The sequence below is a fragment of the Tiliqua scincoides genome, chromosome 5 (genome assembly GCF_035046505.1).
Source record: "Tiliqua scincoides isolate rTilSci1 chromosome 5, rTilSci1.hap2, whole genome shotgun sequence".
NCBI classification, from domain to species: domain Eukaryota; kingdom Metazoa; phylum Chordata; class Lepidosauria; order Squamata; family Scincidae; genus Tiliqua; species Tiliqua scincoides.
In genome coordinates this window covers 107357030-107384618 of record NC_089825.1, presented here as the reverse complement: position 1 = coordinate 107384618, position 27589 = coordinate 107357030, and the positions used below count along the sequence as shown (strand labels likewise).

The window sequence follows — 27589 nt, the reverse complement described above, 5'->3', positions numbered from 1 at the left end:
TTGGGGTGGTGGTGGACAGGTCGATGAAAGTGTCGACCCAATGTGCGGCAGCAGTGAAGAAGGCCAGTTCTATGATTGGGATCATTAGGAAGGGTATTGAGAACAAAACGGTAATATTGAATGTTGGGCGGGTTAGGACAGACAAAAGAAAATATTTCTTTACTCAGTTTGTGGTTGGTCTATGGAACTCCTTGCCACAGGATGTGGTGATGGCGTCTAGCCTGGACGCCTTTAAAAGGGGATTAGACAAGTTTCTGGAGGAAAAATCCATTATGGGGTACAAGCCATGATGTGTATGCGCAACCTCCTGATTTTAGAAATGGGTTATGTCAGAATGCCAGATGCAAGGGAGGGCACCAGGATGAGGTCTCTTGTTATCTGGTGTGCTCCCTGGGGCATTTGGTGGGCCGCTGTGAGATACAGGAAGCTGGACTAGATGGGCCTATGGCCTGATCCAGTGGGGCTGTTCTTATGTTCTTATGTAAGATGACAGAGTGATACCAGTCTTCGGTGCCAGCTTGCACATTGAGAAGCTATTCATAGCGGGGGGGGGGGGTGGCATTGGGGTGCTTGATGTAGCACCAGTGGGTAAAATGAACAAACAAAGATCAAAGTACAGGGACCAATTCACGAACAAATGACACAAGGGGTCTGTGACCCAATATGTGTGTCCTAAATTCACGTGGTTTGGTTTTGGAGACTGCTCTAATGGGCCAAAGTTGCTGCTTTCTTGAGGGTTGAGGGACCTGATGCCTCTCTCATCAGCCCAAACTAAATGCCAGTGGACTGCCTAAGGTCATGTTCTCCTGGCATGCACTCCACATGAATAGGAAGGGGTCAGAACTGAAATGCAAGTAAAACCTGGTCAGGTAAAAAGCAGTGCTGTTTGTAGGATATGCTGTCCTTAGGACAGCATTGCGCTTTGCTTGAAAGAGCAACTCCCCAGCTTCACTGTCATTCAGGGATCCTGCTCTATTCCTTTATTTTCTAAGTGGAATCCACCACCAGGAGATTTCTTACAAGCTTCAGCTGGTTCCTCACCTGCCCTGCGCCTGGAAAAGTCAGACCTAACCACTCTCATCCATGGAGTAAACCTAGCCAAGTTAAACTGTCCATATGCATTTTATGTGTGACTGCCACTGAAATCTGTTCAGAAGCTTTAATTGAGCCATGAGCAGATTAGTGGCTGTGCCAAGCAGTGAGAGCATATAAGTTCTACTTTGCACCATCTATGTCGACTGGCAGTTTGCTATCCTTTAAACCTCTTAACAATGTGGCTGCAGATAGAGACAGGGCCTTCTTAGGGTTGGCCCCACTGCTGTGAAACTTTGTTCCCAGAGTGACGTACACAGTTCCCAGACGTGCTATAATTAGAAAGAAACTAAAAAGGTTATTTCTGAAGGACATCCCAACTATGTAAACATTCTAGCTCTCCTTGTCGATATTGTTTTTAATGGTACTATTCTAATGTGATGTTTGTCAATATTACCCAAACACTGAACAAAGCCAACAAAACTTTTGTCTTTTTGTGTCATTCCATGTTATTACAGTGGTGTCATTTCATGTTATTTCAGGGTTGACTTGCCCTCAACATTGTTATATATCTATCCCATCATTTAAATATATCCCATCATTGTTATATATCTATCCCATCATTTAAAAAAACACTTCAAACTTTTACTTATACACTCTTCTTACCACTAAACTAGTCTCTAAAATAAAATCTTTCTTAATCTGATTCTTAATTTCTAATATGACATCTAAAAAAGAAGTCTCCGATTACCATGGTATTACCTCCTTCAATATCTCTTATAACATATTATACATCATTTTCCATAACTATCCAATCAAAAAAGGCTTCAAATTTTTACTTATAGACTCTTCTTACCACTAAACTAACCTCTAAAATACAATCTCTTATCTGATTCTTAATTTCTAATTTCACATCTAAAAACAAATATCTCCAATTACAATAATATTATACTTTGCTTATCCACCACATATTTATTAACCCAAAATACAGGTTTAATATTTTCTCCAAAATAAATTGACATCTATAATTTATTTTATTTACCTTCTTTTTTTATAAAATAACCCTTTTATTTGTCTTAATACCACTATATTTTACACAATACTTATATTCCAAAATTGCAGTTCCATCTAATTTATTTCATATATTTACCACTTTAATTTTCACAATACTTATATTCCAAATTCCCTTTTCATCCACTTTAGTTTAATCTAATTAATAAAATATTTATCTTAATACCACTTAATTTCCACAATATTTATATTTCAAATTTTCATTTACATCTATTTTAATTTCATATGTTTAAAAAAAAATTCTATTTCTTATTCAACCATTTCGCCCTTCTTCTTATTGTTTACTTTGTACTCTATCTTATTGGTGTTCCCTCTTAGTCCTCCTATTGGTTCTTCCACTTCTTCTTTTTCTTCTTTTTCTTCTTAGGTCCCCCCCTCTGTTTTTCTTTCTTCTTTTTCATTCTGTTATTCTTGAATTCAATCCATAAATTCTTCCTCTTCTTGAGACAGCTTGCTCTCTGAACATTTCGTCTTTTTTCTTCCTTAAGATTCCCAGTTATTATAACAATTGCTTCTTCCATCTCGTGTCCCATTTCAAAATACTCCACTTCTTTAACTTCACCTGACATCTGATCCATTCTTTTTTCTTCTCTATTGTTTATAATCTGTTCCCGCGAGTTTACAAGGGAGGAGCTTATTTGCCCAATTTGTTCAGAGAGTTCTCAGACTTGTTGCTCCTTTTCTCTTCTATAATCCATCAGAAAGTCCACCAACAAGGCCTGGCTTTCATGATCATCTTTTAGATTTTCAAAAGCCATTTTTATCAACACCAACTCGAGCCACTTCCTGCAGGGCTACTTTCTAATTTTGTATCCAGGGCTACTTTCCAAATTTTTATATCCAAAAAAAGTCAATCAAATCCACAGTCAAATTAGGTTAGTATGCCTTTAAATGACCAAAAGAAAAAAAAAATTCAAGCCTCTTGTTGAGAAACCGAAACCGAAACCAGCAGTATCCAGGCTTAAATAAAGGCTTTTGCTGGGAAAATGAAGGTAGACTTTATTTCCTTCGTTGAAGATTACTTATTTATTTCTCTTCGGTATATACCATTAAAAAAAAATATAATCTTGTACTTACTCCAGCAGGGGAAATACCAATTCACCTATTCCCCCCCTGGGTGGCTAACGGCCAGCGTGAATAATCTTGAATTATCTCCTCATCCTCCAGATTTCTTACTTACAGTTCTCAGTAAAACTTTTTAACGAGCCAAGTTCACTCACTCTTAATAGCTTTTTTTGCTGCAATGTTGTTGTATCTAGGCCATGGGAGGACGGGTTTTCAGCTCTCCGAGCTTCTCAAAGATGTCGCCCGGGATAGATATGCTTCAGCACAGAGCAAAACAGAGAGAAATCCTTGAAATTGCCTGTTTCTAAGGTCCCCCCCGTTCAAGCTCTCAGCTCTTTGTACCGTCTTCCTGGCACCGAAGGAAGCCATGTGCCTTAGTTTCATGTGCCTTAGTTGTTTAGGCACATGAAAACATATCTATTTTGCAGTCTCTTCGGGAACCCCCAAAGTTCACTGCAACTTCGCTGAAAGTTAGCTCCGCCCCCGCCCTCAACATGGTTGTGTGAAAACAGGATTGTAATGTGGTCCCATGAAATCATGCATTATATAAACAGGGAAGGACTTTGCATGACCTCCTATATTATGCTAGTTTTACAAAGAAGGCTCCATGCCATCACACTATACCACTGGGCTGAGGAGAAATGTTACAGGCAGAAATGTGACAGATGAAGTTTCTCAGTCACTTGCTAGGGATGATGCACCTGATGAATCCAGAACAATATGAAGGGCAGTGCTGCATTTGGTCAATGTATAGTCCAAGTATTGCAACAGGAACAAACTTTTCCGGTACAATTAACTGAGAGTCAAGTGCTAACCTGGCTAAGACAGAATAAAGGTATTTTTCCAAGTGGTACAACATGAACCTGTGTTTCTTTAGGGAGATATTTCTCTATTCTGTCTCAAGCAGGCATTAATCTACTCTGTAATTATTATTTGGGGGAAAAAAAATTGAATGTATTTTTTTCCCTCTGCTTCAAAAAACAACCCACATGAAAAACATAGGCAGCTAAATTCTCAGGTCACTTCTCTGCCAGCTGCCATGTGTCACCCAGCTGTGTGGTGATACTATTCAGGAAAGGTGTAAGACTCTGTTTCTCATCCCTTGCACCTGCTATGATCTACATGGTAGTTAGGAGTGTGCTGAAGAAGGCAGGTGTGCAGCTGTGTTATGGATAGGCCTGTGTTTGCACTCAGGTGGCTCCTCTTGCTGCTATTTTTTCAGTTGATGCTCCTTCCTCTTGTGTGTCAGAGCCTAAAAGGAACTTGCAGCCTTTCTAGGAATGTGCAGGACAACCTTTATCAGCCAGGAGAAGCCATCATTGGCGGGATCCTCTCCCTAATATTTCCTGTTCCACATTTTCTCAATTATACAGGAATTCCATACAAGAGTCATAAGACTGACCTGTAAGTTCTTGATTGTTTTGAGTCATCTTGCCTTTTGCCTGGTGAGATCAGGGTGTTACAGTAGCTGCATGAGGAAGGTCCCGAGGTGCAGTTTATCATGAGATGACAACTCTGAATTACTGGGACAGATGAATTGGTCCAATTTCTACCACTAAGTCCCACTAACTGAGAATTGTACAACTCTAGAAATGAGCCTGATGTCAGCTATCCTGAGAAAGACTGTCCTAAGAAGACTATCAGCTGTCCTCAGGAAGACACCAGTTAAAAGCTTCAACAGGAATTTAGTAGCCAGCTTCAGTAGCCAGTTTGTTTCTGTGCCACATTCTGTTTCCACTAGTTAGGTAACTGTGCACAAATCACCAGGAAAACAGTAAAAAGGATAAAAAAATCTAGTTTGTAAGGATGGGTTTGAAGGGTTGCATTTGCGAGGTCTGTGCACACTAGCTAATAATGGGGAATGGAGGAGGGGGCGATTATTACATTTGCATTCAAATAGAAATATTTCCTGCAAATGAAAATATTGGAAATGGCTAAGTTTTGAATGTTGAGAGAAACTGAGGCATTTTAATGATATTTTGCCTTCTGATAGTGACTGGAAAATTAGGATAAAAGTGTTTGATTTGGAAGCAGGACATGGAGATTTATTCTTAGAGAAAACTAGCAACTCACACACCTACCATCAGAGGGGCAGGATTCAGAGAAAGGTGAGAAGGTCATTCTTTAGATCAGTACTTGAATTTTGATAAACATTCAAGGGCCTTGGTTTGGTATTTGATTCAAGGAGCACCCAAGAAAATGTTCTGTCTGTCCACACAGCATTAGACAGACAGCCCAAACGCAATGATTTCATCCCCCTTTCCCAGTCTTAACCATCACCTTGAGGCTCCTCAGACTTATGGCAGCGAGATAGCTGGGGTAGGTCCAAGGAGGTATATTGGTGACCAGATAATCTACCAAGAAGTCAGTAAAAAATACTTTTACTTACCTCTCTGATCATTCTCCACCTCACCAGGGCCTCCTAGACCCCTGAAGGGGCAGATCAGGGGGGAGTGGAGAAGGTTTGTGAGTGGCTGCTGGAGGACCAGGCTTACCTCTCTGATCTCCCCCCCCCCATCAAAGCACACAGCATGTGCATGGGATAGTGAGGATAGGATTGGATAGTGAGCACTGATTTAATTACAAGTTGACAGAGAACGAATATATTCTGTAACTGAAACAAGCGCATTCCTTCACACTAGTTAACACCCCACTCTGTCCTACAGAATAAATCTTACTTTTATTTTTCTTCTGTTTTTATCCCATTGGTTGTTAATGTCATCAGCACCCATTCTTCCACAGATGCAATTTAGTAGACTATTTTTTAAATGACAAAGTGTAAGTACTCCTAAGCACTAAGTCCCATGGATACCAGAGGCAAGGATAACTATGGAGAATTCAGATCACAGGAATACCTTTCTTATGGTCAAAACAAAATATCACAAAAGAGTGAGCATAAGAGAGAATTAATCAAATGGATAAAATTTTATTTCAACCCAATCGCATCCTTGAGCTTCCTTATATTCCTGCTCAATTGAACACATGCAGAGCTTAACATCAGTGGTGTCAATAGCGTTGATGTCAACCCTCATGGGCTGGCCCCACTTCTTCCAGGCTATGCAGATCATTTCCAGGGCCACCTGGCTCTTGCAAAAGCTCCAGTGTGAATTGAACTCTGACTGCCCAAGGGTGCAGCCAGTTGTGTCAGTGCTTGTGGTGGATTGCTGCAGGGCAGGGAGAAAACACATTTGCCTGACCCACCGGGCTGTACTCAATGCACAGAGTAACCCCTGAGGAAGCCCTCTATTTGAGGCCAACCACCTTTTCCCTGCAGTGAGGGGCATACTGGGAAACATAATCTACTGCACACAACTGCAGCCACTGCAAGTCATTTTGGTGTCACCCCCTCGAATGTGTCACCCAGTGCAATCCACACCACTGCACCCCCTAGTGAAACCTTGTTATACTCCTTGTTTATAGCTCTCCTTTACTGGTGGGCATCAGGCTATCAATAGGTTTTACAGCTGTGCCATTAGTAACAATCCATGAGATATGATCTTAGAAATTTCTAAGTCTTGGCGTCAATCTCATTGCAGCGTAAAGATTAGATATTACCAACATGCCCTGTCCTTAATATTTGCCATTCATGAAATTAATAAAAATCCCAGGCTCTTGCCTAATCTCACCTTGGGCTTCCACATCTATGACAACCTGTTTAATTCAAGAAGCACCTATGAGAGCACCCTGGACCTACTGTTTCCACAGCAAAAGAATCACCCCAATTACAAGTGTGAGAGGAGAGATGTGTTGTCTGTCATCGGGGGGCTCACTCTAAAAACTTCCATCCAAATGGCCCACATTTTCAATGTCTACAAGATTCCACAGGTATGTCTTGGGTGTGATGGGGCATGTGTAGAGTTTCTGTTGAGTTGTTCTGTAAGATAGGATTGGTGCTGCAGTGTACTTTTAATGCTCCTATATCCTAATGGTTGACTTCTTTTATTGGTGATGTGTGTGTGTGGGGGGGGGGCTTTTATCCATGTGTAGTAACATCCCATTTGCATGTAGAGCGCTTGAAACTGGGTAACTGGATTGTTACGGTTGCTATCATTGTTGTGAATACTTACAGCTTTACCAAAAATAAGACAGTCTCCAAGTGGTTTAACACAGAAGGAATATGAAGAGAACTTCTTGGAAAAAGCTTTACAAGAGAATGACCTATCCCAAAGTGGAGGTCACAATCTAAGAAATGTGCATAGTATCTCTTGTTGGGCTAACTCTAAATGTGATCATCTTCCCATTCTCTAGTTCGCATATGGTACAGCTGACAGATCGGACAGTGGTAGAATTGATTTCCCTTCCATGTACTGGACTGCACCAAGGGAATCTCTCCATCACATTGGGATTGTCTAGCTACTCCTGCATTTCAGATGGACATGGATTGGACTTGTAGTTTCTGAAGATGATGATGGAGAAAGCTTTCTGCAGAATCTCACTCCTTTGCTTGCCCAGAACAGCATCTGTGTTGCATTCTTGCTAAGGGGTACAACAACAAACTTCAAACCAAATTCCATTATAGGATTCTCAATAACTGAATTAACACTTTTTTTAACTGAAGTCAATGTGATTGTTCTTGGTATGATCTCTCACCTAATCACTATTTTAACCGCATTTTTTGAAATGATTGACTCTACCGCCATGGCCCGTATAGGCAAGGTATGGATTATGCCATCTAAATGGTACTTCTCTAATGCATACAGTGGAGAATTTATTGGTACAAACATTTTCAATGGGGCTCTGTCTTTCTCCAGCCACACAAGAGCAGTGCCAGAATTCCGGGACTTTCTTCAGACCTTCAAGCCGGAGGAGACATTGATGCACTTTCTCTGTTTGTTCTGGCAAGTTGCATTTGTGCAGTGTGAACCCTGTACAGGGAAGGAGAAATGGGTAAATCGACCCACACCTTTGTTTGAACTGGATATATCTGGTGAGAGCTATGGTATCTACAATGCTGTCTATACTGTGGCTCATGCGCTGCATGGCATTTACCTGTCCAGACACAGAATGGTGTTGGAGAGAAGCAAATGCAAACATTTGACCGTCCAACCATGGCAGGTAAAGTCATCACTGTCAAGTGGTGAATTTCTTTGTAGGGTTAAATCATGTCCAATGGATGACAAGTTGGCAAAGGTGTCACAAGGATAGTCATTGGAGACCTTGAGCAGAGAATCAAAAAATAATGGACACTGATGAGTATCAGGACAGTATGAGGACAACTGTATGGTATTAAGTTGGCAGGAGGAAGAGAGATCTTTCTATGCCCTATTCCTACATTATTGAAGTATATGTTATTCAAGTATATGTGGAATAGAGTGAACAGTAGAGTGAACATTTCAAGAGAACTGAGTACACCGCATACGCTCTAATGCTGCATCAAATAACAGATAATTCATCCAGATGACACCTCATATCACAGTGGTTAGTGGATAGAGAGTTCAGGGAAAACAGCTGTAAAAAGATGCCATGGTAGGACTGGATGGTAGATTGAGCTTGTATACATTTTGGGTTGTATGCCAGGATTTTTTTTCTGTCTAAACACACTTAAAATCAATGGGAATTAAAATAGATGCAGCCTATTTATCTCTGTTTATTTCAGTGGCAATTTGGTCAGTACTCTCTTTTGACACAACTGAGTATATTCCATTTTAGAAAGTTGATAATACAGGCCAACACACATTTTGCTTCCTTAAACGTTACACTGAATCCTGGGTATATTTCGGGTGCCAATTCCAAAAATGGCATCCTTTTTGCCCTATCATATCTAATTTTGGAGACACGGCATAGCCTCTTTAGCGAATGGTTCAAGCAGCTTCCTAATGAGGAAACCTATACCATGGTTTCCTCATGAGGAAGCTGCTTGAACCATCCACTAATGAGGCTATACTATATCTCCAAAGCTAGACGTTAGGACAAAACAGATGCCATTTTTGGAATTGGCATCCCAAATTCATACCAAACCATCATAAAGTTTGTGTAAAGGCTGAGGCCAGTATCTGCCCTTCACAATGAGAACTTGGGCCCAAGCCAAAAGGGAAAGGCCAGGCCCATCTCATGCTATCTCTGCCATGGAAAGGCATCTCTCTGCCCAGCTGATTACTGGGAGTACCCCTCATTGGCAGATAATTGATACGTCCAGGATAATTAGCACCCAGCACCCCCAATATAACCTCCCTATTCTAGCCCAATACTCTCACGACCCTCGACCTTCTCCATACCCCTGTGCCATCCTACTAAAACATAGGTCTGTCCATTTTATTTTCTGCACTTTAATAAACCAATTCTTGCACTTAACTTGGTGTGCTCCTTTCCTCCAATCTCTAAAAGAACTGTGCAGGCTGTGGGCTGGCCTGAAACAGTTTGGGAAAAAATTTTCTTACACTCAATTTTATAGGCCTGTGTCATGTTCTCTTCTTCCCTAGTTCCAGTCGTTCGTGAAGAACATCCACTTCAACAACAATGCAGGTCATCAAATCTTATTTGTCAATGGGGAATTGTCAGCTGGTTATGATATCATCAACTGGGTCACTTTCCCTAATAAGTCTTTCCTTAGAGGTTGAGTTGGAAAGATTTCTCCAAAAGAGGAGTTTACCATCAGGGAGGATGCAATTGTGTGGAACCATAAATTTAAGCAGGTAGGGAGGACTTGCCTTACTGAAAGTCACCACTGAATAAAATGGAGCCGTTGTGCATGTGTTGCTGCACTGCTGCTAGGGAAACCCTCTCCTTGTATCTCTGTGAACTTTACAGTGCCCACACTGTAGGGTAGCTTTAGACCTCTGCCAAAATTTACTCAAATAACACATTTATTTTTGAAGCCATAAGAATATAGCATTGATGGTCAGTCCAACTTCACCTAGCTCCTAGCCGGATCAAAGTTTCAAGTCACAATGACCTCCTTGAGGTTAGGGAGTAACCCAGCTGCTCTGCTGGGTCTACTTGGACCTGTGCCAGCTATGCAGATGGTACAATTGTCCCAGGAATGCTGATTGAGGCCAGGAAGGGGGATAGGAAAAGTATGAGGTCCAATCTGTCACCTCTCCTCATTCAATCAATTTTAAATAACAGTTCTAAGTATCACCTTTGTTATATCTCCACTCCCTCCCCCAATTATCCTCCTACATCAACAACAAACACTGGGGCTGATGATGAAATGTCCACATTTGGAGAATAAAAGACGACTCTTACAACATTTTCTTCCCTGGAATTTGTTTTAAAGCACAATTGAAATATTCATTTGTTTCAGCTGTGGAATCAGCTTGGTAGCTTTTAGGCAAGCATCAAGAAGAAGCCCAGTAATGAGGCCAGAGGGCACACTTTGGGGGGGTGGCACTGCTAGCAAATACAATCTCCCATCCCAGTCCTGAACCACCCTCCTCTCTGCCCGGTCACCTCCCCATTCCTCTCCCTGCATCTTTCTGCTCCCCCTCCATGCCCCATTTTGCCCACCTCCTTCCTCCCCCCCCCCCCGCTGACTTAACTGTGCTGGGGCTCATTGGGAACTAGTTAACCAACAATGTCAACTTTTCCGGCACTAATAGTTATGGAGAGATCTGTGCTGTATCTTTCCCTTATTTATATTTAGGTGGTCCCCAGTTCCACATGTGTCAAATGCTGCCGAGTTGGACAAAGCAGGATTATTCAACAGGGAAGGCCTGTCTGCTGCTATGACTGCACTCCATGCCCAGAAGACATGACTGCTAACCAGACAGGCAAGTTGCGATGCTCAGATTTGCACAGGAATAGTTTCAAATACGTGTTTGCAGCCAGGACAGAGCTCCATTTCACTTGGAGTTACATCCTATCCCCCCCCCCAACTCTGATGCAGCTGTGGATGACACCACACTCTCCCTGGTCAGGTCCACCTCCTGCCCTCCCCCATTCTAGAACGACCCTCCCCTCTGTCCGGGGCTGGATCAAGACTATGCGAGTGGTGCAAGCCTCCCAGTTGCTGCAAACATATTTTACGGCACATTCACGTCGCTCAGGAGCTGGCACAGCTCCTAGATATTAGATATTTGATTGTCTCTGTAAACCGCTTTGTGAACTTTTTGTTGAAAAGCGGTATATAAAAACTGTTGTTGTTGTTGGCACAGGAGGTCTGCGTTGACTGAAGTCTATGTTTGGATTGCTCCGTTATTGGTATGTTTATTTTATTACATTTCATTACTAGTTTTACATTTAATGTATTGCAATGTTACTGAAAACATAGGGCATATGTAGTTCTTCTGCTCCATCAATACGATGCACTCCAACCAGTATCTGGGTGCACTTAATACTCCATATGTAAAGAAGCTCAATGTACATGTGACTGGTTCTTATACAGCATCAGTACTAGTGGCTATTTGATCGGGGAGAGGCTAAAAAGAGCCAACATCACTGTTGTGATGCTTGTGAGCGAAACAGAGACAGACACAGGCCTCCTTGAAGTCGCAAGCTTTGGGCGCTTGGCATTTCATCTCTGTGACCCCTTGATCTCTCCCAAAAGGCACAAGCTTTTTTGAATACTTTTGAGTCAGTAAGTCTTCACAAGCTAAAAAATTGTGAACAATCACTTAAAACAACCATTGCAAGTCACACATTGAGCGAGAGAGAGAGGGGAGGGAGAGAGAGAGAGAGAGAAAGAGAGAGAGTCATGCTTTCTAAATTAACAATTGCTTATGAAAATTAATCATTTCTACAGAATACAAACAGGATTAAACTAATGAGATGCTGAAACTGTTTTTGTCCCTCTCAGATGCAGACCACTGTCTTAAATGCCCCAAAGACCAGTATCCAAACAAGAATCACGATCGATGTATCCCTAAGGTCATAACTTTCCTTTCCTACAAAGAACCTTTGGCAATGACTTTGGTTTCAACTGCTGTTTTGTTTTCAGTGATAACAAGTATTGTGATTAAAATATTTCTCAAGAACTGGAACACGCCCATTGTCAAAGCCAACAACCGGAACCTCACCTGTGTTCTTCTCTGCTCCATCCTGTTTTGTTATCTCTCTTCCCTGCTATTCATTGGGAAACCCAGAAAGATGACCTGCCTTCTGCAGCAACCAGCTTTTGGCATCATGTTCTCTGTGGCAGTTTCCTCTGTCTTGGCAAAAACAGTCATGGTGGTCCTTGTCTTCATGGCCTCCAAGCCAGGAAGCAAGATGAGGGCATTTCTAGACCAGAAAGTGGCCAACTCCATTGTTCTGTCCTGCTCCTTCATTCAAGTGGCCATCTGTATTGCATGGTTGTCATCCTCTCTGCCCTTCCCAGATGCGGACATGCACTCAGAGATTGGGAAAATTATACTGGAATGTAATGAAGGGTCTTCCTTCATGTTCTACTGTGTCCTCGGCTACATGGGTTTTCTGGCCACCATCAGCTTCACTGTGGCTTTCCTAGCCAGAAAACTACCAGATGCTTTCAATGAGACCAAGTTCATCACCTTCAGCATGCTGGTCTTTTGCAGTGTTTGGATCTCCTTTCTCCCAGCTTATTTGGGCATGAAGGGGAAAACAGTTGTCACAGTGGAAGTGTTTGCCATCTTGGCCTCCAACACTGGGCTGTTGGCTTGCATCTTTTTCCCCAAGTGTTACATTATTGTTCTAAGACCTGATCTCAACACCAAGAAGCTTGTCATAGAGAAAAGAAATTATGAACGCTGATTCCCTTCCCCATCCTCGTTCCCCCCTGCCCCCAGATGCTGCTCCACTGCCCGGTAGCCTCACTTACTTCTGGCAGCAGCAGGTCCTCTTCTGGCTGGTACTGGACCCGGCTCCAGGGCTCCTTGCTCGCTGGCTGCCATCAATATGCTTTACGGCACATTGATGGCAGCCAGGGTTGCTGCGAGGGCTCCATGCCGGGGCTGGCAATGTTCATGATTGGGCTCAGAGACAGGAATTCTCATGCTGAATGGGATTCTTATCGGTTTAGGTTGTAGCTTTATTTTAAATTTGCTCAATTGCTTGATATTGCCACGTGTTACATTTATTTGGAAGTTTTTTAAGTACACTGTTTTAACACATTCATAAAAGTGGTATATATTTTTCATAAACCATTCAGAGCAGCAACGACAACAAAACACACACACAATCAGCCCTAAATAAGTTTCCATGTGCCAATACAGCGGAGCCAGCATGGCTTCTGCTGTATCTATAGGGGAATTTGGAAGGTGAAAAATCTTCTTGTGGGAAGGGGATATTTGTCCCCTTCTCTTGGGGAAAGCCCCAGCTTGCACAATGCATCTATTTGGACTTCTACCAGCTAAGTCGCTGGTGCAAGTCCATGTTGACCTGTGTCAGCAAATCAGGGTTGGTTATGGTGACCTGATACAGGACCTGAGTTTGCTAGCAGACCAAAAAGATGAGAAACAGGATGCTGTTCCATACAGAGAGGGCTTTGCATGGCGTAACATGGAATAGTTGCATGAAGTAGCACCCTCGGAGGAGTGGTGAAAAGACAAGCCCTCAGTCCAACTTCCCATTGCCTCCTCTAGCCTGCTACTCCACTCGGTGCTCTGATCCCCTTCCAAATTTCAGACAGCAAGCCAGAAATGGAGAATAGTAGCAACCGCATCCTTCCCCCCTTCAGCACATCTGGGAGGAGAAAAACAGAGGTGCCTTAGCACCAAATTCCTTCTCCCATCCATCCTGTGCTTCAGAGAGCGTAATCCTAACTTGCGCTGGAAACAGACAGGCTGGCGTGCCTGCACTGTATACAGTGCAAGTTTCAGGCAGTCAGAGGCTCAGTGAGGGGTGAGGGGAAATGTTTTTCCTTACCCCAGGGTCAGACATTGCAATTCCAATGGGGCTACCCGGATCTGCGTCACCTGACAAGATGGCGCAAATCCCAGCAGCCCAAGAAAGGGGGTTGGGATGTAGCATAATAGCCACATCCCAGCCCCAACTCCTGCTCCCCACCTGCCCGCTCCTGGTACTGCCCTCCCCCAACCCCCCCACTCCAGAATGCCTCCCTCCTGCCTCCTCCCCGTCTCCTCCCTGCCCACCCCAGAGTCTTGCGTCACCTGAGCCTGTTCCACAAAAGGCTTGCTCCCCAAGCTGCCTCGGAGGCTGGATGAGCCTCCGTATTCCAACGCCTGTCTGTATGCTGGCACTGATTCCTCCCGAGGAGTCGCAAAGGTGCTTTAAGGCACCTTTGCGACTCTCCTAAGCTGGGGCAAGGGAGTTCCGCCAGCCCAATGCGAGGTAAGGATTGTGCCCTGTGTGTGTGTTTGTTTCTCTGTATGTGTGTGTGTGTGTGTGTGTGTGTGTGTGTGTGTGTGTGTGCTTCCTGGATAAAATTATCAGACAACGATTTAACAAAGAACTTTTGAATAAAGCATCACCCAGTACTTCTTCAAGACAGACTTTCTGGAGACAGATGTATCTCTATATATCAGATGATAAATGCTCAAGGCATATTCGGTACATTGTCATGTTGTAAGTAAGCTGGAAGCAGGAAAACCAGAACTTAAGAGAAGAGCATGTGAGAGACAGGCCAAATGAGGACATAGAAACCAAAAGTTGTACTCGTTTAAATTATCTGGTTTATCAGAAGTGTTCTTAAGACACATTCAATGTTCACATGGGAAAGTGTGCAGAGGTGGATTGATTGCACTGACCAATGACACACCTCAATGGAACGGTATGAATAAAGGAGTGTGACAAGGGTTAAGAATATAATGATTGAGAATATTTACTGTTGGAGTAGCAAGGGGAAAGGGAATAAAAAAGAAAAAGCATTACGTCTTCATCGTCATCGTCATCATCATCACTGGTGTCAAAGCCCACCAGAATTTTGGACAAATATTTGAGGGCTCACTAGTTATAATTCTTTGCAAGAGTTTAAGAACTAGTGAGATATCACTGGAAATGTTATGATACGTTCCTAGGAGTGCAGTTCGTTGCAGTTTTTCTACTGTTTTCTTGTCAATGCCGATTTTACCTTGATGACGACGGGGAATATTTATATATCACTTTTCAACAGGAGTAGTTCAGAGAGCAGTTTACATAGTAAAACAAGTGTATTCCATCACTCAGTTCAATATCTGTATTCAATCATTCTCACTGCAAGGCCTTATGCATAAGTGATTTCAAGGTAGTAGGGAAGTTAGAATAGAAATCCTTACAAGTGAAAGAGGAAGGTAATTGCACAAGTAAGGAGGGGAGAAAGGAAAGGGAACTGGGTGTAATGAAATCTGGAGAATTATCCAGGGATAAATGGGAGTGAAGAGCTGGGGCTTCATTTTGGGATGGAGGGGGGAGAGGGGAATTACTGGAAGAACGAAGGAAAAGAAGCAAAGATTGGAAAGGAAGATGACGGAGTGATACCAGTCTTCGGTGCCAGCTTGCACAGTGAGAAGCTATACATAGCGGAGGGGATGGCATTGGGGTGCTTGATGTAGCACCAGTGGGTAAAATGAACAAACAAAGATCAAAGTACAGGGACCAATTCACGAACAAATGACACAAGGGGTCTGTGACCCAATATGTGTGTCCTAAATTCAAGTGGTTTGGTTTTGGAGACTGCTCTAATGGGCCAAAGTTGCTGCTTTCTTGAGGGTTGAGGGACCTGATGCCTCTCTCATCAGCCCAAACTAAATGCCAGTGGACTGCCTAAGGTCATGTTCTCCTGGCATGCACCCCGCATGAATACGAAGGGGTCAGAACTGAAATGCAAGTAAAACCTGGTCAGGTAGGATATGCTGTCCTTAGGACAGCGTTGCGATTTGCTTGAAAGGGCAACTCCCCAGCTTCACTGTCCTCCTGGATCCTGCTCTATTCCTTTAGTTTCTAAGTGAAATCCACCACCAGGAGATTTCTTACAAGCTTCAGCTGGTTCCTCACCTGCCCTGCACCTGGAAAAGTCAGACCTAACTGCTCTCATCCATGGAGTAAACCTATCCAAGTTAAACTGTCCATATGCATTCTATGTGTGACTGCCACTGAAATCTGTTCAGATGCTTTAATTATGTCGGAACCCAAGAACCAATTTAGTGGCAAGGAAGTGAGATGGTATAAGTCCTATTTTGCACCATCTATGCTGGCTTGCAATTTACTTTCAGACAAAATTCTGCCTGCCTTATCCTTTAAAAGTCTGAATGTGGTTGCAAATAGAGACAGGGCCTTCTCAGAGATGGCCCCTCTGCTATGGAACCGTCTTCCCAAAATGACACACACAGTTTCCAAATTTGCAATAATTAGAAAGAAACCAACCAAAAAGTTGATTTCTGCTTTCCGACTGAGTAAACATTTTAGCTCTCATTGTCGATACTGGTCTTAAGGCTGCTATTCTAATGCGATGTTTGTCAATATTACCCAAACATTAAACAAAACTAACCAACAAAACTTTTGTCTTCAAGTGTCATTTCATGCTATTTCAGTGGTGACTTGCCCTCAACATTGTTGTGTGAAAACAGGATTGTAAGGTGGTCACCTGAAATGGGGCACCAAGTGAACCAGGAGCGTCAAACTCATTTCATACAGGGGGCTAAATTGAGCAGTCATGGTGCCTGCTGAGGGCCAGAAGTGACATCAGAAAGCAGAAAGTGACATCATTAAGCAGATGATGATCAGAAAGAAGCAATTTGTTCTCACATGGAAACTCATCAGCTGCCAATAATTGAAGGGAAAATGTGCAAATCTTGTTCATATTTTCAAGATCAGAGAGGGCCCAATTATCTAGCTGGGAGAGCCCAATGCTGTTGGGGGCTGGAGAAATTGCTTCTGGGGGCTGCAGGACACAGACACCCCTGATATAAACATGATATAAACATGCTAGCTTTATAAATAGGGCTCCATGCACCCATGCTATACCATGGATCATTCAATACTACTATGGGCTGGGGAGAAATGTTACAGGCAGGTGATGTTTCTCAGTCACTGGCTAGGGATGATGCACCTGCTGAATCCAGCAACAATATGAAGGGCAGTGCTGCATTTGGTCAATGAATAGTCCAAGTATTGCAACCGGAACAAACTTTTCCGGTACAATTAACTGAGAGTCACATGCTAGCCTGGCTAAGACGAAATAAAGGTATTTTTCCAAGTGGTACAACATGAACCTGTGTTTCTTTAGGGAGATATTTCTCTGTTCTGTCTCAAGCAGGCATTAATCTACTCTGTAATTATTATTTGAAAAAAAATTGAATGTATTTTTTTCCCCTCTGCTTCAAAAAACAACCCACATGAAAAACATAGGCAGTTAAATTCTCAGGTCACTTCTCTGCCAGCTGCCATGTGTCACCCAGCTGTGTGGTGATGTTATTCAGGAAAGGTGTAAGACTCTGTTTCTCATCCCTTGCACCTGCTGTGATCTACATGGTAGTTAGGAGTGTGCTGAAGAAGGCAGGTGTGCAGCTGTGTTATGGATAGGCCTGTGTTTGCACTCAGGTGGTTCCCCTTGCTGCTATTTTTTCAGTTGATGCTCCCTCCTCTTGTGTGTCAGAGCCTAAAAGGAACTTGCAGCCTATTAAGGAATGTACAAGACAACATTTATCAGCCAGGAGAAGCCATCATTGGCGGGATCCTCTCTCTAATATTTCCTTATCCACATTTTCTCAGTTATACAGAAATTCCATTCCAGAGTTATGAGACTGACCTGTAAGTTCTTCTTGATTGTTTTGAGTCATCTTGCCTTTTGCCTGGTGAGAAAAGGGTGTTACAACAGCTGCATGAGGAAGGTCCCGAGGTGCAGTTTATCATGAGATGACAACTCTGAATTACTGGGACAGATGAATTGGTCCAATTTCTACCACTAAGTCCCACTAACTGAGAATTGTACAACTCTAGAAATGAGCCTGATGTCAGCTATCCTGAGAAAGACTGTCCTAAGAAGACTATCAGCTGTCCTCAGGAAGACACCAGTTAAAAGCTTCAACAGGAATTTAGTAGCCAGCTTCAGTAGCCAGTTTGTTTCTGTGCCACATTCTGTTTCCACTAGTTAGGTAACTGTGCACAAATCACCAGGAAAACAGTAAAAAGGATAAAAAAATCTAGTTTGTAAGGATGGGTTTGAAGGGTTGCATTTGCAAGGTCTGTGCACACTAGCTAATAATGGGGAATGGAGGAGGGGGCGATTATTACATTTGCATTCAAATGGAAATATTTCCTGCAAATGAAAATATTAGAAATAGCGAAGTATTGAACGTTGGGAGAAACTGAGCCATTTTAATGATATTTTGCCTTCTGATAATGAGTGGAAAATTAGGATACAAGTGTTTAATTTGGAAGCAGGACATGGAGTTTGATTCTTAGAGAAAACTAGCACCTACCATCAGTGGGGCAGGATTCAGAGAAAGGTGAGAAGGTCATTCTTTAGATTCTGTACTTGAATTTTGATATACATTCAAGGGCCTTGGTTTGGTATTTGATTCAAGGAGCACCCAAGAAAATGTTCTGTCTGTCCACACAGCATTAGACAGACAGCCCAATCGCAATGATTTCATCCCCCTTTCCCAGTCTTAACCATCACCTTGAGGCTCCTCAGACTTATGGCAGCGAGATAGCTGGGGTAGGTCCAAGGAGATATATTGGTGACCAGATAATCTACCAAGAAGTCAGTAAAAAATACTTTTACTTACCTCTCTGATCAGTCTCCACCTCACCAGAGCCTCCTAGACCCCTGAAGGGGCAGATCAGGGAGGAGTGGAGAAGGTTTGTGAGTGGCTGCTGGAGGACCAGGCTTACCTCTCTGATCTCCCCCCCCCCCCCCATCAAAGCACACAGCATGTGCATGGGATAGTGAGGATAGGATTGGATAGTGAGCACTGATTTAATTACAAGTTGACAGAGAACGAATATATTCTGTAACTGAAACAAGCGCATTCTTTCACACTAGTTAACACCCCACTTTGTCCTACAGAATAAATCTTACTTTTAATTTTTACATTTTCTTCTGTTTTTATCCCATTGATTGTTAATGTCATCAGCACCCATTCTTCCACAGATGCAATTTAGTAGACTATTTTTTAAATGACAAAGTGTAAGTACTCCTAAGCACTAAGTCCCATGGATACCAGAGGCCAGGATAACTATGGAGAATTCAGATCACAGGAATACCTTTCTTATGGTCAAAACAAAATATCACAAAAGAGTGAGCATAAGAGAGAATTAATCAAATGGATAAAATTTTATTTCAACCCAATCGCATCCTTGAGCTTCCTTATATTCCTGCTCAATTGAACACATGCAGAGCTTAACATCAGTGGTGTCAATAGCGTTGATGTCAACCCTCATGGGCTGGCCCCGCTCCTTCCAGGCTATGCAGATCATTTCCAGGGCCACCTGGCTCTTGCAAAAGCTCCAGTGTGAATTGAACTCTGACTGCCCAAGGGTGCAGCCAGTTGTGTCAGTGCTTGTGGTGGATTGCTGCAGGGCAGGGAGAAAACACATTTGCCTAACCCACCGGGCTGTACTCAATGCACAGAGTAACCCCTGAGGAAGCCCTCTATTTGAGGCCAACCACCTTTTCCCTGCAGTGAGGGGCATGCTGGGAAACATAATCTACTGCACACAACTGCAGCCACTGCAAGTCATTTTGGTGTCATCCCCTCGAATGTGTCACCCAGTGCAATCCACACCACTGCACCCCCTAGTGAAACCTTGTTATACTCCTTGTTTATAGCTCTCCTTTACTGGTGGGCATCAGGCTATCAACAGGTTTTACAGCTGTGCCATTAGTAACAATCCATGAGATATGATCTTAGAAATTTCTAAGTCTTGGCATCAATCTCATTGCAGCGTAAAGATTAGATATTACCAACATGCCCTGTCCTTAATATTTGCCATTCATGAAATTAATAAAAATCCCAGGCTCTTGCCTAATCTCACCTTGGGCTTCCACATCTATGACAACCTGTTTAATTCAAGAAGCACCTATGAGAGCACCCTGGACCTACTGTTTCCACAGCAAAAGAATCACCCCAATTACAAGTGTGAGAGGAGAGATGTGTTGTCTGTCATCGGGGGGCTCACTAAAAAAACTTCCATCCAAATGGCCCACATTTTCAATGTCTACAAGATTCCACAGGTATGTCTTGGGTGTGATGGGGCATGTGTAGATTTTCTGTTGCATTGTTCTGTAAGGAAACATTCTTCACTGTAGAGCAGGACTAGAGTCATTATAATTAAGGTTTGACTTTTATAAACATGGAAGTGCTAAACCTAAGATAATTGCATATTTTACTATATGATGTTTGGTAAGAGGAATTGTCATGATCAAGTGTGTGTTTTCAATTCCACAGTATGCTTTTGAAAAGTGGCTAAAGTAAAGCAGTTTAGATTTTGAGGTTGAATAAATGATTTTTTTTGGGGGGGGGGGGTGTTCCCAGATGCAATCACCTGCTATGATATGATGGCAGATAGGATTGGTGCTGCAGTGTACTTTTAATGCTCCTATACCCTAATGGTTGACTTCTTTTATTGGTGGGGTGGAGGGGGGCTTTTATCCATGTGTAGTAACATCCCATTTGCATGTAGAGCGCTTGAAACTGGATTGTTACGGTTGCTATCATTGTTGTGAATTCTTACAGCTTTACCAAAAATAAGACAGTCTCCAAGTGGTTTAACACAGAAGGAATATGAAGAGAACTTCTTGGAAAAAGCTTCACAAGAGAATGACCTATCCCAAAGTGGAGGTCACAATCTAAGAAATGTGCACAATATCACTTGTTGGGCTGACTCTAAATGTGATCATCTTCCCATTCTCTAGTTCGCATATGGTACAGCTGACAGATCGGACAGTGTTAGAATTGATTTCCCTTCCATGTACTGGACTGCACCAAGGGAATCTCTCCATCACATTGGGATTGTCCAGCTACTCCTGCATTTCAGATGGACATGGATTGGACTTGTGGCTTCTGATGATGATGATGGAGAAAGCTTTGTGCAGAATCTCACTCCTTTGCTTGCCCAGAACAGCATCTGTGTTGCATTCTTGCTAAGGGGTACGACAATAAACTTCAAACCAAATTCCATTATAGGTTTCTCAATGACTGAATTAACACTTTTATTAACTGAAGTCAATGTGATTGTTCTTGGTATGAACTCTCACCTAATCTATATTTTAACCCCATTTTTGGAAAATATTGACTCTGACGACGGGGGCCATATAGGCAAGGTATGGATTATGCCATCTAAATGGTACTTCTCTACTGCACACAGTGGAGAATTTATTGGTACAAACATTTTCAATGGGGCTCTGTCTTTCTCCAGCCACACAAGAGCAGTGCCAGAATTCCGGGACTTTCTTCAGACCTTCAAGCCGGAGGAGACATTGATGCACTTTCTCTGTTTGTTCTGGCAAGTTGCATTTGTGCAGTGTGAACCCTGTACAGGGAAGGAGAAACGGGTAAATCGACCCACACCTTTGTTTGAACTGGATATATCTGGTGAGAGCTATGGTATCTACAATGCTGTCTATACTGTGGCTCATGCGCTGCATGGCATTTACCTGTCCAGACACAGAATGGTGTTGGAGAGAAGCAAATGCAAACATTTGACCATCCAACCATGGCAGGTAAAGTCATCACTGTCAAGTGGTGAATTTCTTTGTAGGGTTAAATCATGTCCAATGGATGACAAGTTGGCAAAGGTGTCACAAGGATAGTCATTGGAGACCTTGAGCAGAGAATCAAAAAATAATGGACACTGATGAGTATCAGGACAGTATGAGGACAACTGTATGGTATTAAGTTGGCAGGAGGAAGAGAGATCTTTCTATGCCCTATTCCTACATTATTGAAGTATATGTTATTCAAGTATATGTGGAATAGAGTGAACAGTAGAGTGAACATTTCAAGAGAACTGAGTACACCGCATACGCTCTAATGCTGCATCAAATAACAGATAATTCATCCAGATGTCACCTCATGTCACAGTGGTTAGTAGACAGAGAGTTCAGGGAAAACAGCCGTAAAAAGATGCCATGGTAGGACTGGATGGTAGATTGAGCTTGTATACATTTTGGGTTGTATACCAGGATTTTTTTTTCCATCTAAACACACTTAAAATCAATGGGAATTAAAATAGATGCAGCCAATTTATCTCTGTTTATTTCAGTGGCACTTGGTCAGGACTCTCTTTTGACACAGCTGAGTATATTCCATTTTAGAAAGCTGATAATACAGGCCAACACACATTTTGCTTCCTTAAACGTTATACCGAATCCCGGGTACATTTGGGGTGCCAATTCCAAAAAAGGCATCCGTTTTGCCCTATCACGTCTAGTTTTGGAGACATGGCATAGCCTCTTTAATGAATGGTTCAAGCTGTTTCCTCATGAGGAAGCTGCTTGAACCATCCACTAATGAGGCTATACTACGTATATCTCCAAAACTAGACGTTAGGGCAAAACAGATGCCATTTTTGGAATTGGCATCCGAATTTCATACCAAACCATCATAAAGTTTGTGTAAAGGCTGAGGCCAGTATCTGCCCTTCACAATGAGAACTTGGGCCCAAGCCAAAAGGGAAAGGCCAGGCCCATCTCATGCTATCTCTGCCATGGAAAGGCATTTCTCTGCCCAGCTGATTACTGGGAGTACCCCTCATTGGCAGATAATTGATACGTCTGGCTAATTAGCACCCAGCACCCCCAATATAACCTCCCTATTCTAGCCCAATACTCTCGCGACCCTCGACCTTCTCCATACCCCTGCGCCATCCTACTAAAACGTAGGTCTGTCCATTTTATTTTCTGCACTTTAATAAACCAATTCTTGCACTTAACTTGGTGTGCTCCTTTCCTCCAATCTCTAAAAGAACTGTGCAGGCTGTGGGCTGGCCTGAAACAGTTTGGGAAAATCTATTCTGACACTCAATTTTATAGGCCTGTGTCATGTTCTCTTCTTCCCTAGTTCCAGTCATTCGTGAAGAACATCCACTTCAACAACAATGCAGGTCATGAAATCTTATTTGTCAATGGGGAATTGTCAGCTGGTTATGATATCATCAACTGGGTTACTTTCCCTAATAAATCCTTCCTTAGTGTTCGAGTTGGAAAGATTTCTCCAAAAGAGGAGTTTATCATCAGGGAGGATGCCATTGTATGGAACCATAAATTTAAGCAGGTAGGGAGGACTTGCCTTACTAAAAGTCACCACTGAATAAAATGGAGCCGTTGTGCATGTTTTGCTGCACTGCTGCTAGGGATACCATCTCCTTGTATCTCTGTGAACTTTACAGTGCACACACTGTAGGGTAGCTCTAGACCCCTGCCAAAATTTCCTCAAATAACACATTTATTTTTGAAGCCATAAGAATATAGCATTGATGGTCAGCCCAACCTCACCTAGCTCCTAGCCAGTCCAACACTATCTAGCTCTTAGTCCAGCTCCTAACCTAATCAAAGTTTCAAGTCAGTCCAACACTATCTAACTCCTATCCTATGTAGCTATCAGTCAGTCCAACACTATCTAGCTCCTAGCCCAGCTCCTAACCTAATCAAAGTTTCAAGTCAGTCCAACACTATCTAGCTCCTATCCTATGTAGCTATCAGTCAGTCCAACACTATCTAGCTCCTAGCCCAGCTCCTAACCTAATCAAAGTTTCAAGTCACAATGACCTCCTTGAGGTTAGGGAGTAACCCAGCTGCTCTGCTGGCTCTACTTGGACCTGTGCCAGCTATGCAAATGGTACAATGGTCCCAGGAATGCTGATTGAGGCCAGGAAGGGGGATAGGAAAAGTATGAGGTCCAATCTGTCACCTCTCCTCATTCAATCAATTTTAAATAACAGTTCTAAGTATCACCTTTGTTATATCTCCACTGCCTCCCCCAATTATCCTCCTACATCAACAACAAACTCTGGGGCTGATGATGAAATGTCCACATTTGGAGAATAAAAGACGACTGTTACAAAATTTTCTTCCCTGTATTTGTTTTAAAGCACAATTGAAATATTCATTTGTTTCAGCTGTGGAATCAGCTTGGTGGCTTTTAGGCAAGCATCTAGAAGAAGCCCAGTAATGAGGCCAGAGGGCACACTTTGGGTGGGGGGGGGTGGCACTGCTAGCAAATACAATCTCCCATCCCAGTCCTGAACCACCCTCCTTTTTGCCCGGTCACCTCCCCATTCCTCTCCCTGCATCTTTCTGCTCCTCCTCCATGCCCCATTTTGCCCACCTCCTTCCTCCCCCCCCCGCTGACTCAACTGTGCTGGGGCTCATTGGGAACTAGTTAACCAACAATGTCAACTTTTCCAGCACTAATAGTTATGGAGAGATCTGTGCTGCATCCTTTCCATTATTTATGATTAGGTGGTCCCCAGTTCCACATGTGTCAAAAGCTGCCGTGTTGGACACAGCAGGATCATTCAAGAGGGAAGGCCTGTCTGCTGCTATGACTGCACTCCATGCCCAGAAGACATGACTGCTAACCAGACAGGCAAGTTGCGATGCTCAGATTTGCACAGGAATAGTTTCAAATACGTGTTTGCAGCCAGGACAGAGCTCCATTTCACTTGGAGTTACATCCTATCCCCCCCCCCCCCAAACTCCGATGTAGCTGTGGATGACACCACACTATCCCTGGTCGGGTCCACCTCCTGCCTCCCCCATTCTAAAATGACCCTCCCCTCTGTCTGGGGCTGGATCAAGACTATGCGAGTGGTGCAAGCCTCCCAGTTACTGGAAACATATTTTACGGCACATTCACGGCCTTCAGGAGCTGGCACAGCTCCTAGATATTAGATATTTGATTGTCTCTGTAAACCGCTTTGTGAACTTTTTGTTGAAAAGTGGTATATAAATACAGTTGTTGTTGTTGTTGGCACAGGAGGTCTGTGTTGACTCAAGTCTATGTTTGAATGCTCCGTTATTGGTATATTTATTTTATTACATTTCATTACTAGTTTTACATTTAATGTATTGCAATGTTACTGAAAACATAGGGCATATGTAGTTCTTCTGCTCCATCAATACGATGCACTCCAACCAGTATCTGGGTGCACTTAATACTCCATATGTAAAGAAGGTCAATGTACATGTGACTGGTTCTTATACAGCATCAGTACTAGTGGCTATTTGATCGGGGAGAGGCTAAAAAGAGCCAACATCACTGTAGTGATGCTTGTGAGCAAAACAGAGACAGACACAGGCCTCCTTGAAGTCTCAAGCTTTGGGCGCTTGGCATTTCACCTCTGTGACCCCTTGATCTCTCCCAAAAGGCACAAGCTTTTTTGAATACTTTTGAGTCAATAAGTCTTCACAAGCTAAAAAATTGTGAACAATCACTTAAAACAACCATTGCAAGTCACACATTGAGAGAGAGGGGGGGGAGAGAGAGAGAAAGAGAGAGAGTCATGCTTTCTAAATTAACAATTGCTTATGAAAATTAATCATTTCTACAGAATACAAACAGGATTAAACTAATGAGATGCTGAAACTGTTTTTGTCCCTCTCAGATGCAGACCACTGTCTTAAATGCCCCAAAGACCAGTATCCAAACAAGAATCACGATCGATGTATCCCTAAGGTCATAACTTTCCTTTCCTACAAAGAACCTTTGGCAATGACTTTGGTTTCAACTGCTGTTTTGTTTTCAGTGATAACAAGTATTGTGATTAAAATATTTCTCAAGAACTGGAACACGCCCATTGTCAAAGCCAACAACCGGAACCTCACCTGTGTTCTTCTCTGCTCCATCCTGTTTTGTTATCTCTCTTCCCTGCTATTCATTGGGAAACCCAGAAAGATGACCTGCCTTCTGCAGCAACCAGCTTTTGGCATCATGTTCTCTGTGGCAGTTTCCTCTGTCTTGGCAAAAACAGTCATGGTGGTCCTTGTCTTCATGGCCTCCAAGCCAGGAAGCAAGATGAGGGCATTTCTAGGCCAGAAAGTGGCCAACTCCATTGTTCTGTCCTGCTCCTTCATTCAAGTGGCCATCTGTATTGCATGGTTGTCATCCTCTCCGCCCTTCCCAGATGCTGACAAGCACTCAGAGGTTGGGAAAATTATACTGGAATGTAATGAAGGGTCTTCCTTCATGTTCTACTGTGTCCTCGGCTACATGGGTTTTCTGGCCACCATCAGCTTCACTGTGGCTTTCCTAGCCAGAAAACTACCAGATGCTTTCAATGAGACCAAGCTCATCACCTTCAGCATGCTGGTCTTTTGCAGTGTTTGGATCTCCTTTCTCCCAGCTTATTTGGGCATGAAGGGGAAAACAGTTGTCACAGTGGAAGTGTTTGCCATCTTGGCCTCCAACACTGGGCTGTTGGCTTGCAACTTTTTCCCCAAGTGTTACATTATTGTTCTAAGACCTGATCTCAACACCAAGAAGCTTGTCATAGAGAAAAGAAATTATGAACGCTGATTCCCTTCCCCATCCTCGTTCCCCCCTGCCCCCAGATGCTGCTCCACTGCCCGGTAGCCTCACTTACTTCTGGCAGCAGCGGGTCCTCTTCTGGCTGGTACTGGGCCCGGCTCCAGGGCTCCTTGCTCGCTGGCTGCCATCAATGTGCTTTACGGCACATTGATGGCACCCAGGGTTGCTGCGAGGGCTCCATGCCGGGGCTGGCAATGTTCATGATTGGGCTCAGAGACAGGAATTCTCATGCTGAATGGGATTCTTATTGGTTTAGTTTTATTTTAAATTTGCTCAATTGCTTGATATTGCCGCGTGTTACGTTTATTTAGAACTTTTTTAAGTACACTGTTTTAACACATTCATAAAAGTGGTATATATTTTTCATAAACCATTCAGAGCAGCAACGACAACAAAACACACACACACACAATCAGCCCTAAATAAGTTTCCATGTGCCAATACAGTGGAGCCAGCGTGGCTTCTGCTGTATCCTGTTGGGGAATTTGGAAGGTGGAAAATCTGCTTGTGGGAAGGGGATATTTGTCCCCTTGTCTTGGGGAAAGTCCCAGCTTGCACAATGCGTCTATTTGGACTTCTACCAGCTAAGTCGCTGGTGCAAGTCCACGTTGACCTGTGTCAGCAAATCAGGGTTGGTTATGGTGACCTGATACGGGTCCTGAGTTTGCTAGCAGACCAAAAAGATGAGAAACAAGATGCTGTTCCATACAGAGAGGGCTTTGCATGGCGTAACATGGAATAGTTGCATGAAGTAGCACCCTCGGAGGAGTGGTGAAAAGACAAGACTTCAGTCCAACTTCCCATTGCCTCCTCTAGCCTGCTACTCCACTCGGTGCTCTGATCCCCTTCCAAGTTTCAGACAGCAAGCCAGAAATGGAGAGTAGTAGCAACCGCATCCTTCCCCCCTTCAGCACATCTGGGAGAAGAAAAATAGAGGTGCCGTAGCACCAAATTCCTTCTCCCATCCATTCTGTGCTTCAGAGAGAGTAATTCTAACTTGCGCTGGAAACAGACAGGCCGGCATGCCTGCACTGTATACAGTGCAAGTTTCAGGCAGTCAGAGGCTCAGTGAGGGGTGAGGGGAAGTGTTTTCCCTTACCCCAGGGTCAGCCATTGCA

General features: G+C 43.2%; 1 protein-coding gene across 1 annotated transcript in view; it reads left to right on the top strand.

Annotated features, from left to right (window-relative positions):
* The window catches only part of LOC136653007 (vomeronasal type-2 receptor 26-like), a 37253-nt gene extending 10794 nt beyond the window's left edge, over positions 1-26459 (top strand). The window contains exons 3-9 of the mRNA XM_066629933.1: positions 6705-6993; positions 7417-7472; positions 19888-20176; positions 20858-21664; positions 23004-23216; positions 24404-24530; positions 25549-26459. Coding sequence (XP_066486030.1) covers positions 6705-6993; positions 7417-7472; positions 19888-20176; positions 20858-21664; positions 23004-23216; positions 24404-24530; positions 25549-26459 — 2692 coding nt within the window. The remainder of the gene's footprint in view (positions 1-6704; positions 6994-7416; positions 7473-19887; positions 20177-20857; positions 21665-23003; positions 23217-24403; positions 24531-25548) is intronic.
* The last annotated feature ends 1130 nt before the right edge of the window (positions 26460-27589 follow it).